Source organism: Triticum dicoccoides, chromosome 2A, assembly GCF_002162155.2.
Source record: "Triticum dicoccoides isolate Atlit2015 ecotype Zavitan chromosome 2A, WEW_v2.0, whole genome shotgun sequence".
In the NCBI taxonomy this organism is placed as follows: domain Eukaryota; kingdom Viridiplantae; phylum Streptophyta; class Magnoliopsida; order Poales; family Poaceae; genus Triticum; species Triticum dicoccoides.
In genome coordinates, this window is record NC_041382.1 from 230,527,332 (window position 1) to 230,541,643 (window position 14,312).

At 43.7% G+C, this 14,312-nt stretch overlaps 1 protein-coding gene across 1 annotated transcript; it reads right to left on the bottom strand.

The window, feature by feature from the left end:
• Positions 1–1,420: 1,420 nt before the first annotated feature.
• LOC119354334 lies at positions 1,421–7,837 on the bottom strand. Its single transcript, XM_037621070.1, has 9 exons — positions 7,204–7,837; positions 7,060–7,117; positions 6,869–6,935; positions 6,740–6,785; positions 6,540–6,638; positions 5,338–5,406; positions 4,175–5,240; positions 3,595–3,743; positions 1,421–3,499 (listed from the first exon to the last, which is right to left on the bottom strand). Exons 1-9 carry the CDS (start codon positions 7,714–7,716, stop codon positions 1,979–1,981), a joined length of 3,588 nt encoding a protein of 1,195 aa, XP_037476967.1. The 5' UTR covers positions 7,717–7,837; the 3' UTR covers positions 1,421–1,978.
• Between the last annotated feature and the right edge of the window lie 6,475 nt (positions 7,838–14,312).

The window sequence follows — 14,312 nt, forward strand, 5'->3', positions numbered from 1 at the left end:
CGGTGTTTTCTGCTACAATACATAATCTGGATTGTTGATTTTTGATTCAACGGTCATGTTACGGCGTTGCATGTTATGAGTATGTCACTGGATCTCTCTCCAGACGGGCTTACGTGAGGGCGTGGACCCTGCTTTATATCAGATTCTTTAATTGGCTAGCGATCAAAGACCGGTGATGGACGGCTGCGCGCCTTGCAAAAAAAGTAGTTAGATGTTGCCCTGTGCTCACTCTTTCTTGCTTTCGACTTATCAACAGAATAATATGCAATTGCGCATTCACATAAAAAATATGCAATCGCGTATTCACAAAAAAGGAAAGAAACAATGCTAAGGCCCTGTTCGGGACGAAGGAATTTTACGGGAATTGTGGTGGTTTCCTTTCCTTGAGTATTTTTTTCTTTAGGAGCGTTCGGTACAAAGGAAACAGCCCAACCGATTCCAAAGGAAAGGCTTCTTAGCCTGCGCTTTTCACGGGAACTGAAACATCCACCGGAAGCTCATTTTTCGCGTAGGCCCGAGGCAAACTGGCGCAGTGCAGGAGTACTGGATTTGACATGTCTAGCTCCAGAAGTGGGGTAGACCTGGTTTACATGGACCATGCATGGACCTGTGTTGCTAAAACGGTGGTGGTGCATGTGGTCTATGTTCACATGTAACAACGATGCGCCCAGTCGCATGCACAGCAGGTTGCCCTTGATTTTTTTAGTCCAGCCATTAGCACATTCTATCTCGAGTACAGCTACACTGGCTTCCTGCGTTCCGAGCACCACTAGTTAAAAAAATTCCTCCAATTTCAAGCCTGTAGGTTTTGACTTTGTCCTTCACCCTGTTCCTACACTTTTTTCTATTCCTCTGTTTTGAGCACCTACATCCCGAACAGGGCCTAATTGACAGTTTTGTGATTCTACTTCAGCTACCCACTGTTCATATCCTCTTTTTTGGAAAGGATACCCTTTTCTATCATCCTACGAGATGACAAAACTTCAGATATTTTTTTGTACTATAAGCACACGTTTTTTTCAATTTAGAGTGTTTCAGTAAAATTATGCTATTGCACGAAAATGTAAATGCACTACCGACTCAGATCAAAGTCAGGTTACCAACCGTGTATTCAATCTTCAGACGTGCATACCCTTTTAGCTGCTCAACCGTGTATTCAAAACAAGCAGTGAACCACGTAAAGATCTGAGGACACCACAGTTTTCACAAACGTCACAACTCCTCCAGGATGGCTGCCAAATCCTTCCAAGGAACAAAATACATGCATGTAAGCTCGCCCTTGCTCATTGGTATGACACTATTTGCACCAAGGCAAATGCAAGAGTTCGGAGTATAGTGGATCTTGCTTGACCCAAGCACTAACATCTTTCATTCAGCATACCACTAACCGAATTGACCATGGAACTCAATTCCTGGCGCAGAACATGAAGGGGAAGCAATTTCATTCAGAGAAGGGAGTAAAGGTGGCTGATCTAGTCTAACAATCTATTCAATGCTGAACCATTTACAACAAACATACAATGTGACATGGGCATTAACATAGGGATGACCACGCAGTCACTACTGAGGACGTCTCCTAAATTCTGGTGCAAAAATTTCCACCGCAGAATGCTATTGTGTGGTCAGAAGAGCCCGGGCGGGCTTCCGGATCATAGGGCATGCTATCAACATATGTCCAACCACAGCCTTTCTCCAAATGCCGAATTACTGAACTCCCGTACCAAACAAAATGGGCCGGTAGATATGATATGATTTCGAGCAGTGTTCATCCATCCATATTCTGATATCTTGCACAGGGGAGGATCGATCTACGACATGACCTGTGATCCCTAATATTGTGCGTATCCACTTCATGGATGTCCCATTTCTGCTGTTGCTCAATTTTGTGGCCCGGGTCCACAAGTCCTTAGATGCTTCACGTTTCTGTGTCTGACATCTGATCTTGTAGTCACACTTGTTCATTATCCACACTCCCTGCTTATAACTGCAAGGCAAGATCTGGCTGTTGTGCTTCCAAATTGATGCCCGAAGACTGTCGGGCTGGTGGTGAACCTGGAGAGGGAAACCCAATGTTCAAGTCTGGACGGAGCATATCCATGTTTGGCTTCTGTTGCATGTGAGGAACCAACCCTTGCCATTGTGATTGGCCCTGTGATCTTGAGAAATCTGTCTGGACCAACTGTGGAAATATCACCAAGCCCTTGTTTTGACCTGGACTTTCTCTAGGAACCTGAACAGGTTGTCTAAAGAACTGAGGAACAGCACTTATCTTCGTTTCATCACAAGTTCGGACATTTGCAAATGGCATCTTCCAGCCAGAGTTGCCGTCATTAAAATTCGGACTCACTATGGTTGGTTTGTTCTCTGATGAAGCACCAAATGAGATCCAAGATTGGGCTACTGGAGCAGACGGAATGCACTGGTTCTCCCTAACAGCTGTTGGAAATGCTGAGAAAATGTTCCTGGAAGCATCAAACCCTCGGTTTGATACGTTTACTTGGCCAGGTACTACGGTTGGTACCATTGACTTTGCATGGTCACTAATATTATTCTGTGAGCTCGCATTCATGGCAAAGCCATTGACATTTACCGGTTCATTTTTAGTAATGAATCCAATGTTGCTCGTTTGTCTGCTTTTCTCAGAGGTTCCAAACTTTGCATCACCAGGTCTTCCATGGTACACCCATGTAGCTTCATTTTTTGGCTGTGGTGCAACTGGTTCCTGAGATTGGAAGAAGGGTTTAGGATGCCCAATACCATTGTTTGGGGAAAGCATATCATGAACACCAGGACCTTTCGTGCTCTGAGCACTTTGAGACGAGTCGCTTTTTTTCATTTGATGAGCTCTGACTGCTTCTGGCGGTTGGAAAAAAGGTCGGTGGCCAGCCATTTTGTTCACGGCAGGCACATCAAGCACACTAGAAGAAGCTCCTTTTGAACATTCAGACCTCTGTGGTTGCACTTCAGGAGGGCAGGCATTGGAGGAGTGTCTGCCTTTCCTAACTTGATCATTGGTTGCTCTTTTCGTCTTCACAGTATTTCTAGATGCTCTGTGTTTATTGTGCAGTGGTAAGGCATCAGTGTTCCTGTGCTGGGGTTCAGCAGAAATACCAAATAATCTTGGCTTAAGTTCTGGACTCTCAAGTGAACCAGTCACACCAATTACATTATTACCAGTGGTTATCCGATTAAGTAGACTCAAACTCATATCCTTTGAGTTAATGCTTTCTGTTGGCCTGAGTCTTTCATTATCTCTGGGCACTGAAGCATTCCTTTGCATATTCGTATCAGAGCTAACCTGACTTCGTAACTGGTCTTGCATAACTAGAATAGGTGGCAATGGTGGCTCATATTCTCCAACCCAGCCACGTCCAAACCTCACTTCAGCGGGTAATGTCTGCTGAATACGCTCAGAAGCAATTCTCCAACCTTGGGCACCAAGTGAACCAGCAAAACGAGCCAAACTTCTTGCATAAGAGTGCTCAGCATGAAGTCCAACCTGTAAGGACGAAAAATCTAACCATGTGAACTAACCAGCAAAAGAAACTGTGAAGTATAAAAGTAGATTGGATTTAACCAGAGGTGTTCACATACACTTATCAGCTCTTTTGGCTCCGCACAGAAGGCATCAAATATTAGGTCAGAATCTGATGAAGGCTGGTCTTCATGTTCATGGTAAGTTTTTCGTCTAGTCTCGTCTACCACAAATAACTTCTGGCTGGGCTTTGCTGAATAATCTCGTGCTGAAAAGCGAAGAAAAGAATAAGCATGTCAGTAGGGTTATATGAGCACTTGGTTATATGAGTAGTAATCAAATGAAATTCCTCCACCTGAAATGGAACTGCGAGATATTCATCTCAACCAAATTAGCAAGATATATAGGTCATCATTAAGCATTCTGAGTACCAAACTAATAATGCATCACCAGAATGACTCAGAGAAACCCCACATATACAGAACTGAAGAAAGAAGCATCGGGCATATTATAATTTCCTTTCAGTGGCCATCCTTTGTTTGCTGATCAATGCATTCTACTGACTTTACAAAGTTCAGACCTTTCATCTTCAAAACTGTAAGGCATAACCTCCCTATTACATAAAATAGTGTGGCTAGTAGGTATTTAACTAACGGAACAATTTAAGTAGATGAGCTGATTCAGAGAGGAAGATGATACCTGAAGTATCGTCAGTCTTCTCAGACCTGACCTCATCCACTGGAGAACTGATGTCTTTGTTGGAACACCCATCGGCTGCAGTAGATTCAGGGGGCTCAGCACCGTTAGCCTGTGACACGCTTAAGCCATCAGAGCCATCTCCTGCAGAAACAATGGTGGCAGGAGAGACATTTGAACCCAATGCGTCTTGGCCATTCAAACAAAATGGCTTAGCAATCTCTTCGTTGCAGGAGTCGCCTAGATCATCTTGTCCATCTCTGCAAAAAGGCTCCCTAGCCGACTCTGTTTGGCGGGAGTGGTCCATGTCATCTCTGTATCTGCAACTGGGCTCCTCAACAAGTTTTTCTGGGGATAAACCTAAATCTTCTCCATTCGCACTGCCAGGATTTTCAGATGGCTCTTTCTCTAATGAGCACTCTGGATCTTCTCCATTTCTGCAAACTGGCTTCCCAACGTGTGTCTTCTGGGATGCCAAGCCATCATTTGAACTCCGGGAAGTAGGTTTCTTGACTTGCTGTTGGGGCAAAGAGGAACTTCGGTCATTTTCGGAACTTCTTGAAATGGCTTTCCTAACTTGCCCTTGTTGGAATGAGGGGCTTCGATCATCCTCCGAATTTCTTGAAATGGCTTTTCTAACTTTCACTTGGTGGATTGAGGAACTTCGATCATCCTCCGAATTTCTGGATATGGATTTCTTAACTTGCTCTCCATGAAATGAGGAACTCAAATTGTTCTCTGAATTTCTGAAAATCGGTTTCTTAACTCGCTCTTTGTGGAATGAAGAACTTAAGTTGTTCTCTGAATTCCTAGAGACGGGTTTCTTCACTTGATCTCTGAAGCTTATGTCAGCTCCAGAAATTTTTGCATTTGGTCTCTTAATTTGCTCTTTACGGGTCAAAAAGTCTAGATCATCATCTGAATACCTCAAAACAGGCTTCTTAATTGGTCCTCTGTTGCACGGAATAGGTCCAACTTTCTGTTCACTCTTTACTTGGTTTTCTGTAGGTATGCCCTCGTCCCTAAGTTCTTGAAACTTCTTTCTTGCCAGCTCTTGTATGGAATGGGCCTGCATGAATAAGCATAGCACGAAACATTGAATCAGAAGTGATAAATGATGGTGCTGTAAGTGCGTCATTTTTCCAGAAAGGCTGCTGCTAATGTACCTGTCTGAAGTAAACCGTATCAGGCGCATTGTACACCATTGCATTGCTGCAAATTAAGAAAACATCATCCTGCGATTTAAAGAAAAATATCATCAACTGCTCAACTATTATTATCGGTAAGGCACACAGTAATTGTGACAAACCTATAATACTCAAATACGACAAATGAATGTTACTAAAATATAAATTATATTAGAAAAAACGTCAACTTCTGCTTAGGGTAAGATAGTATAATCACTAGCACAAACTTTAGCGCGGATCTCTAATGCAAGAGTTACATGCAAGATCTAACCATCTTCATTATGTGCACAAATTACAGGCAAACAAAAAATTAATCATAGGAATGTAAGTATTAAGCATGTGATAAAGTAACTGGTGCACGCTATGTTGCTGCATTTGTTGGGCCTCATGAAAAAGTTCATGCTATCGTTTCGAGAGAGGAAAGAAGTTGACAATTCAAGGTATGGAGAACGCGTTCAAAGGTTGCTTCTAGCATTGGACTGGTCCTTGTAGGTGAAATTCACTCTCAGATAAATATAGTATATGAACTGAAATGACCCACCATCCCCAACTACAACATCCACTTTAGCGCAAATAAACGAATGGTGACTCCCCATTGGCAGCACTGGCTACATATACGACAAAACATTAATTCAAACCTAGAATTGCTCGAAGGAGCGATATGCACTCCTAGCAGCGCTAGCTACATATACGACAAAATATTAATTCTAACCTACAACATCCACTTTAGCAACAAAATCAACGAATGGCGACTCCCAAGTCCCCATTGGCAGCACTAGCTACATATCCGACAAAATATTAATTCCAACCTCAAATTGCTCGAACCAGCAATATGCATCCCCAACTACAACATCCACTTTAGCAAGAAATCAACAAATGACAACTCCCCATTGGCAGCACTAGCTACATATACGACAAGATATTAATTATAACCTCAAATTGCTCGAAGCAGCAATATGCATCCCCAACTACAACATCCACTTTTGCAACAAATCAACGAATGGTGCATCCCCATTGGCAGCGCTAGCTACATATACGACAAGATAATAATTATAACCTCAAATTGCTAGAACCAGCAATATGCATCCCCAACTACAACATCCACTTCTGCAACAAATCAACGAATGGTGAATCCCCATTGGCAGCGCTAGCTACATATACGACGAAATATTAATTCTAACCTCGAATTGCTCGAACGAGCAATATGCATTCCTAGCAAGCTTCCTCTTGACGGTGCCGAAGTCCATTGGGTGCTCAATCACATCATTGTAGTCAGGCAACTGCGCCAATCAAAACAACCATGGCATCATCAACACTCAATACCACCCGTATGTCAGATTAGCATCTCCAACAAGCATGACGCACGAACAAACGCCCTCACCTCCTCCAGATCCACCGGCTCAGCAAACACACCGTACGTATCCTTCCTGCAGAATCAAACAGTAGCATAAGAAATCGAGCTCTTCAAATCATGAAAAAAGAACACTTGCACAAGTTGTAAAGCACGCACTTCTGCAGCTTGTCAAGAATCATATCCAGCGCCTGCCGGTCCGGCAGCGGCGTTGTCCTTGCCATCCCTAAATCCACCGGCAAAAACCAAAAGAAAAAAGAAAAAAATTCATTTCTTGGGGAAAGGGCGCTCAAAAGTCATAATCCCGTCACCAAAGATGAAGAGATCAGCAAAAAACAGAGAAATCTAACCTGGCACCGGGAGTCGCTTCGTCCGCGGCGCGCTGGCAGCGTCGCTCCTCCCAGCAACCTAAAATAAGAGCAGATCTCGCGTCACAACCAGCTGCAGAGTGAAGTAAAGACGAGGCCGAAGACGAATCGGGCAGGATGTTTCACCTCGCGACTGCGAGATCCGTCGTCGCGCGACTCGATCCGGCGCTTCTTGGGCGGCTTGACCTGCTCCTCGCCTCCGCCAGCCGGCCGCTCCTCCCCCTCCGATGAGTCCGAGTAGGGAGGGGGAGGTGGGGCCCGGCGATGGTGCTGGTCCGGAGGAAGCTGGGAGAGCTTGACGACGAGCTTGAGCTTGCGCCGGCGGCGGTCGGAGGCGGAGGAGCCAGCCACGCCGCCTCCGTCGGAGTCGGAGCTGGACGGCTCCGGCGACGGCGCCCTCCGGTGCTGGGGGCGGGGCGGCGACGAGGAGGGCGAGGAGGGGAAAGGGAAGAAGTCGTCGACGAGCGGGCGAGAGGACGCGGCGGCGGCGCGGCGCGGGCGGAGCGAGCGGCGCGGTGGCGGCGACGGCGAGCGGCAGCGCGACGACAGGACGTGGTTCCCGCCCCCGCCCCCGCCTCCGCCTCCCCTCCGGCGCGCGGGGTAGCTCCTCTCCGGCTCCGGCGACGGCGACCGCGGCATGGCTGCTGCTGCTGCTGCCGTCCTCTTCTTGGCCTCCTTGGGGTTTGGTTCTGGTCTGCCTACGCTTTTTTTCTACGGCTGCTTTTGTTTGTTTAATTCTATCGCTTGCGTCTGCCTGTGTCCTTCTCTCTCCTCCCTTCCTCTCCCTTTCTCTCTCTTCCCCACGCACACACACTCACACGCACTCTCTCTCTCTATCTATCCCTATCTTCTCTCTCTCCTCTAGCGACTTGCACCAACCACTACGGCCATTAGTCTAACTTTTGCCGCAGCCGCGCGCCCTCTCTCTCTCCTCCGACGTGAAGAGATGATGGGCGTGTGTGGGCTTGGTCCATGGAAAGCCGGAATTATTGCCCATTGAATTGGTGGGGCTGACCGACTGCGGACACTGTTGACACAGTGCTCCAAATTTAAACACTATGCATCGGGCAAAAAACACTTGGATATGGGCATTATCCTAAAGTAGCAACTTACTTTATGAAGCGTTATTTGTCTTGTTATTTTTCCTGAAATTTGAAGTTTGGGGCATAATTTGACCTAAGAACTTGTGGCAAGAAGATTTAAAATTATTGGATTGTACACTAAAAATGAATGACTTCTTAAATATTGAAGTGATTGTGCAACATTTTTTGAAATAAACAATGCTTTGGAGTAGTAGTACATGGTGCAATCAGGAATGAAATAAAACATCTATCATATGTTAATTGGTTCAACGATAGTCTCTTTGGTCCATACTAGGCTTTTTCGCATTAATTTTTTTACTTTAAAACACTATTGTAAATAACTTTTGTGATAGCTGACATAGCTATAGTTCTGACCTATGCCGTGAAAAAAGTGATTTAAAATCTTGCATGGCATTGCTAAATGCTAGATTGCATCCCTCTTGCCGTTTTGCTTTAATAGACCAGAAGTCAACATCGCTCGCTCACCATTTGTGCTTAGACTTCAAAAAGATCCACTCATGTACGTAATGTATACTATGCGTGTATCCTACAAAACCATATGCTGTTTAGACTGGAAATTTAATCATTTTTTTGGCCAAAAAAACACTCTTGTACTTAACGTGTACAGTGCTAACATTTAGTAACTAATTTTTTCGAAAAGGGAGACTCTCCGGCCTCTGCATCAGAAAGATGCATAAGGCCATATTTATAATTAGCGCATGAGATCAATGATTTAAATTGTTAAGCCAAGCTATGTCACTTTGCAACGCTTAGCCTAGCTACCACCGCTATAGTGTCCCAGAGACGATCATTACGTGAAATCGAACGGCTCGGAAGGCTGATGGTCTGAGGGAGCTCCTAGGGTGCCCAGTTATAATGCTTTACCGCTATAGTGCCCCAGAGACGATCATTATGTGAAATCGAACGGTTCGGAAGGCTGATGGCCTGAGGGAGCTCCTAGGGTGCCCGGTTATAATGCTTTAAAATACCTGAGATATTTGGTATAGCCCGTTATCAAATGTAGCCAAGCTATTATCTTATTAGTGTACGGGAGCCAAAATAGCACGTAATCATTTGTATCATAAAATTAGTCCATGATGACCATGTATATATCTAAATAATATGAAAAAAATAAACCCTAATAATGTAGTGTCCAATCTTTTTTGAAGGCAATTTTACCTTGGAGCTTCGACATTGCTGGCGAGAGCTTGAAGACGGCTCCCACGGACACTCACGTTGTGCAATCAGGAATGAAATAAAACATCTATCATATGTTAATTAGTTCAACGATAGTCTCTTTGGTCCATACTAGGCTTTTTCGCATTATTTTTTTTTACTTTAAAACACTATTGTAAATAACTTTTGTGATAGCTGACATAGCTATAGTTCTGACCTATGCCGTGAAAAAAGTGATTTAAAATCTTGCATGGCATTGCTGAATGCTAGATTGCGTCCCTCTTGCCGTTTTGCTTTAATAGACCAGAAGTCAACATCGCTCACTCACCATTTGTGCTTAGACTTAAAAAAGATCCACTCATGTACGTAATGTATATTATGCGTGTATCCTGCAAAACCATATGTTGTTTAGACTGGAAATTTAATCATTTTTTCGGCCAAAAAAAAACCACTCTTGTACTTAACGTGTACAGTGCTAACATTTAGTAACTAATTTTTTCGAAAAGGGGGACTCTCCGGCCTCTGCATCAGAACGATGCATACGGCCATATTTATAATTAGCGCATGAGATCAATGATATAAATTGCTAAGCCAAGCTATGTCACTTTGCAACGCTTAGCCTAGCTACCACCGCTATAGTGCCCTAGAGACGATCATTACATGAAATCGAACGGCTTGGAAGGCTGATGGCCTGAGGGAGCTCCTAGGGTGCCCGGTTATAATGCTTTACCGCTATAGTGCCCCAGAGACGATCATTATGTGAAATCGAACGGCTCGGAAGGCTGATGGCCTGAGGGAGCTCCTAGGGTGCCCGATTATAATGCTTTAAAATACCTGAGATATTTGGTATAGCCCGTTATCAAATGTAGCCAAGCTATTATCTTATTAGTGTACGGGAGCCAAAATAGCACGTAATCATTTGTATCATAAAATTAGTCCATGATGACCATGTATATATCTAAATAATATGAAAAAAATAAACCCTAATAATGTAGTGTCCAATCTTTCTTTGAAGGCAATTTTACCTTGGAGCTTCGACATTGCTGGCGAGAGCTTGAAGACGGCTCCCACGGACATTCACGTTGTGCAATCAGGAATGAAATAAAACATCTATCATATGTTAATTAGTTCAACGATAGTCCCTTTGGTCCATACTAGGCTTTTTCGCATTAATTTTTTTACTTTAAAACACTATTGTAAATAACTTTTGTGATAGATGACATAGCTATAGTTCTGACCTATGCCGTGAAAAAAGTGATTTAAAATCTTGCATGGCATTGCTAAATGCTAGATTGCGTCCCTCTTGCCGTTTTGCTTTAATAAACCAGAAGTCAACATCGCTCGCTCACCATTTTGTTTAGACTTCAAAAAGATCCACTCAGGTACGTAATGTATACTATGCGTGTATCCTGCAAAACCATATGTTGTTTAGTCTGGAAATTTAATCATTTTTTCGGCCAAAAAAAACCACTCTTGTACTTAACGTGTACAATGCTAACATTTAGTAACTAATTTTTTCGAAAAGGGGGACTCTCCGGGCTCTGCATCAGAACGATACATACGGCCATATTTATAATTAGCGCATGAGATCAATGATTTAAATTGCTAAGCCAAGCTATGTCACTTTGCAACGCTTAGCCTAGCTACCACCGCTATAGTGCCCCAGAGACGATCATTACGTGAAATCAAGCGGCTCGGAAGGCTGATGGCCTGAGGGAGCTCCTAGGGTGTCCGGTTATAATGCTTTACCGCTATAGTGCCCCAGAGACGATCATTACGTGAAATCGAACGGCTCGGAAGGCTGATGGTCTGAAGGAGCTCCTAGGGTGCCCGGTTATAATGCTTTAAAATACCTGAGATATTTGGTATAGCCCGTTATCAAATATAGCCAAGCTATTATCTTATTAGTGTACGGGAGCCAAAATAGCACGTAATCATTTGTATCATAAAATTAGTCCATGATGACCATGTATATATCTAAATAATATGAAAAAAATAAACCCTAATAATGTAGTGTCCAATCTTTCTTTGAAGGCAATTTTACCTTGGAGCTTCGACATTGCTGACGAGAGCTTGAAGACGGCTCCCACGGACACTCACGTTGTGCAATCAGGAATGAAATAAAATATCTATCATATGTTAATTAGTTCAACGATAGTCTCTTTGGTCCATACTAGGCTTTTTCGCATTAATTTTTTACTTTAAAACACTATTGTAAATAACTTTTGTGATAGCTAACATAGCTATAGTTCTGACCTATGCCGTGAAAAAAGTGATTTAAAATCTTGCATGGCATTGCTAAATGCTAGATTGCGTCCCTCTTGCCGTTTTGCTTTAATAGACCAGAAGTCAACATCGCTCACCATTTGTGCTTAGACTTCAAAATGATCCGCTCATGTACGTAATGTATACTATGCGTGTATCCTGCAAAACCATATGTTGTTTAGACTGGAAATTTAATCATTTTTCAGCCAAAAAAAACCACTCTTGTACTTAACGTGTACAGTGCTAACATTTAGTTAACTAAAATTCAATATCACATGACATGTTTTACGGCCAAAGTTGTGAGATCTGAAGGTTTCTGGGTTTTGGTCCATGGGTGCCGTCTAGACAGGCGTGTGGACGCGTCGCTTTCGCATTCTCTCTCTTGTTATTTTTTCCATCTAGCTTTCCATCTTTTCTGACAACACGGCAATTTTGGGGATTTTATTTTATTTTAAATAAATCCATTCCCATCTTTGGCGGGTCCATGCTCTTCCATTCACACATGCCCTCTGCTACGAGCACACACTTTACTTAACGTAGGAAATTTGCATTGGTTTCTTCTAATTTTATAGTGCTTTTCTAGTTGTTTGTTGACTAACTGGTCCTGGATCTCCCATTTTGTCAATTCACCTTGCGTAAACACATGCTTAGGACACTTTATCAATGAAATTTAGTTTAGCGTAAATAAGCAAAAAAAATGGTCTCGTACTCTTATGTCAAGATTTTTATTAAGAGCTCGATTTTTATTACCAAGGCTCCCCATATGTATGCAGAAATTCAATTTTTTTGTTTACTCACGACGAAGAAGACATAATTTCCAAAAGCGGAAATATAAACAACATCAAAGGCCATCATTTGTCAAGTTTTGATGTCCATGTCATCGGATCGAAATAAGATATCATATGCACTCTGCTTATTTTGAATATTACAGAGCTACCATGATAAATTTTAAACTCTATATGAATATGAATTTTGCAAGGCCTTGTTGATGATGTTCTCATCTCGATTTGAAATGCATAAATATATAGCTCAGAAAAAACTTAGCAATCGCTAGAGAAGTCGTCTCCTTCCATCAGCGTTGCAATTTGTTCCCCTCATCTTCAACCACTAATACGGCGTCGTGAGGTGGGGGACCCTTGATCTACGTCGGCATTGTAGATTAATTTTCTCCAACAATAGTTCATTTTGGATTGGCGGTGACAACATTTCAATGATGAATTAGGTGTCACACATAATAAGCTATCCCCATCATGATGTGGTCATCATGGCCGATACAGCCAGTACAAGAAGCTTGTGTTGTTCTATTCACGTAGATCATCCCTTGGATAAATGCCAACTTGTCTTTGAGCGCTTCAACCAACATTGGGGATGTGGCGACAACGGTATGATGTCAAGTTCAATAAGTCGTTCTCGTTTTTTTGTGCTCGTGAACTTTTCTAAAAAAAATACAACGACGAACCTTGCGAGGGGTGTGTTATCGAGCACCGAATGTTTTGAAATTTGAAGTTATGTCCTATTGGAGAGGATGACCCAAGCAACTCTTCAAAACCTCTGTAGGCCAATCTAGTTGCAGATTTGATCTTTGGCATTTTTCATCGGAGTCTTGGAGGGGTGTTCAGATGCAAAAGGAGGATTTAGAGATGACCAATTCAAAAAAATGAGTGTGTTTCTATTTATTTGATCTGGTATGCTATAGTTACCTATATAGTAAAGATATATCATTTTGGTATAATTTATAGTGAAGTTTGTGCATGAGAATGATAAACAAGTTGTCGAGTCAATTTATTTAATGTTTGGCCCAAGCTATGGAGCTAGTCAAGTTACAATCTCGTTACTCATGTCACCTTTTTCCTTTCATGTCCTCGTATTGCCTAAACGCAACTTGGGCGATGACCCACGCGACTTCGCCATCGGCCTTCTCTTTCTCCTACCCCTTGCCGCCACCTGAGGCTGTTTCCTAGCAAAGCTTATGTAGTGCGCCGGTGAGAACGACGGCGGGTCCTTCTGCCGACGACAGTGGATAGCTATAGGCGCGTGCCTTGGCGTCCAATAGAGAGGCTCTTCCCTAAGTGGTGGCCATGGGTCACGTCCTCCTGTATGGCAGCATCGATGTTCCACGTCGCGTGGGTTGTGGATGGGGTGTTGGCTCTTGGGTGTGGCGGTGCGGCCCTTTCCCCTTCGTTGCATGGAAGGTCTGCAACCTACTACCATTGATATTAGGCGGCTGATCGGGGCCTCCCCTATTCTGGCCAGTGGGCCGTGTCCCCCCTAAGTTGGGTGGTTGTGATTTGGCGACTACTTTGGGACTGCTTGGTGGTGGTTGCGGTGATGCGGCAACAATTTAATGACATGAAGTGGTGAGGTGGTGGAATGGGGTTGGTTCCGCAACGGCTTGCCGCATCTTGGCATCGTTCGCCTCTACCGCTTTTGGCTTGGAGCGCGTGCATGCAAGATCTTGAAGACTCCATTATGATGCTCGGCTCTTCGCATGGTATTGTAGTTAGCGTTCACAGACATGGCTTTAGATGCATGGTAATGTCCATGCTAGGGCAATGCACACGGGCATCACGGCAGACGTGGAGGTGGACGAGCAGGAGGCGTTGCTCCAGTCCTACCGCTCCGCCCGCGACATCCGCCATGACAGCCGGCGGTACCGCTAGTATCAAGAGGATTTAGAGGCCGCCTACAAGGAGATCGACGTGGCGGCGGATG

Excerpts from the sequence above, each read along its gene's own strand:
- LOC119354334 (XM_037621070.1), bottom strand. The coding sequence starts at position 7,716 with ATGCCGCGGTCGCCGTCGCCGGAGCCGGAGAGGAGCTACCCCGCGCGC. Across the intron at positions 6,936-7,059 it reads GAAGCGACTCCCGGTGCCAG|GGATGGCAAGGACAACGCCG; the intron begins GTTAGATTTCTC and ends CGGTGGATTTAG. Across the intron at positions 3,744-4,174 it reads GAAGACTGACGATACTTCAG|CACGAGATTATTCAGCAAAG; the intron begins GTATCATCTTCC and ends TTCGCTTTTCAG.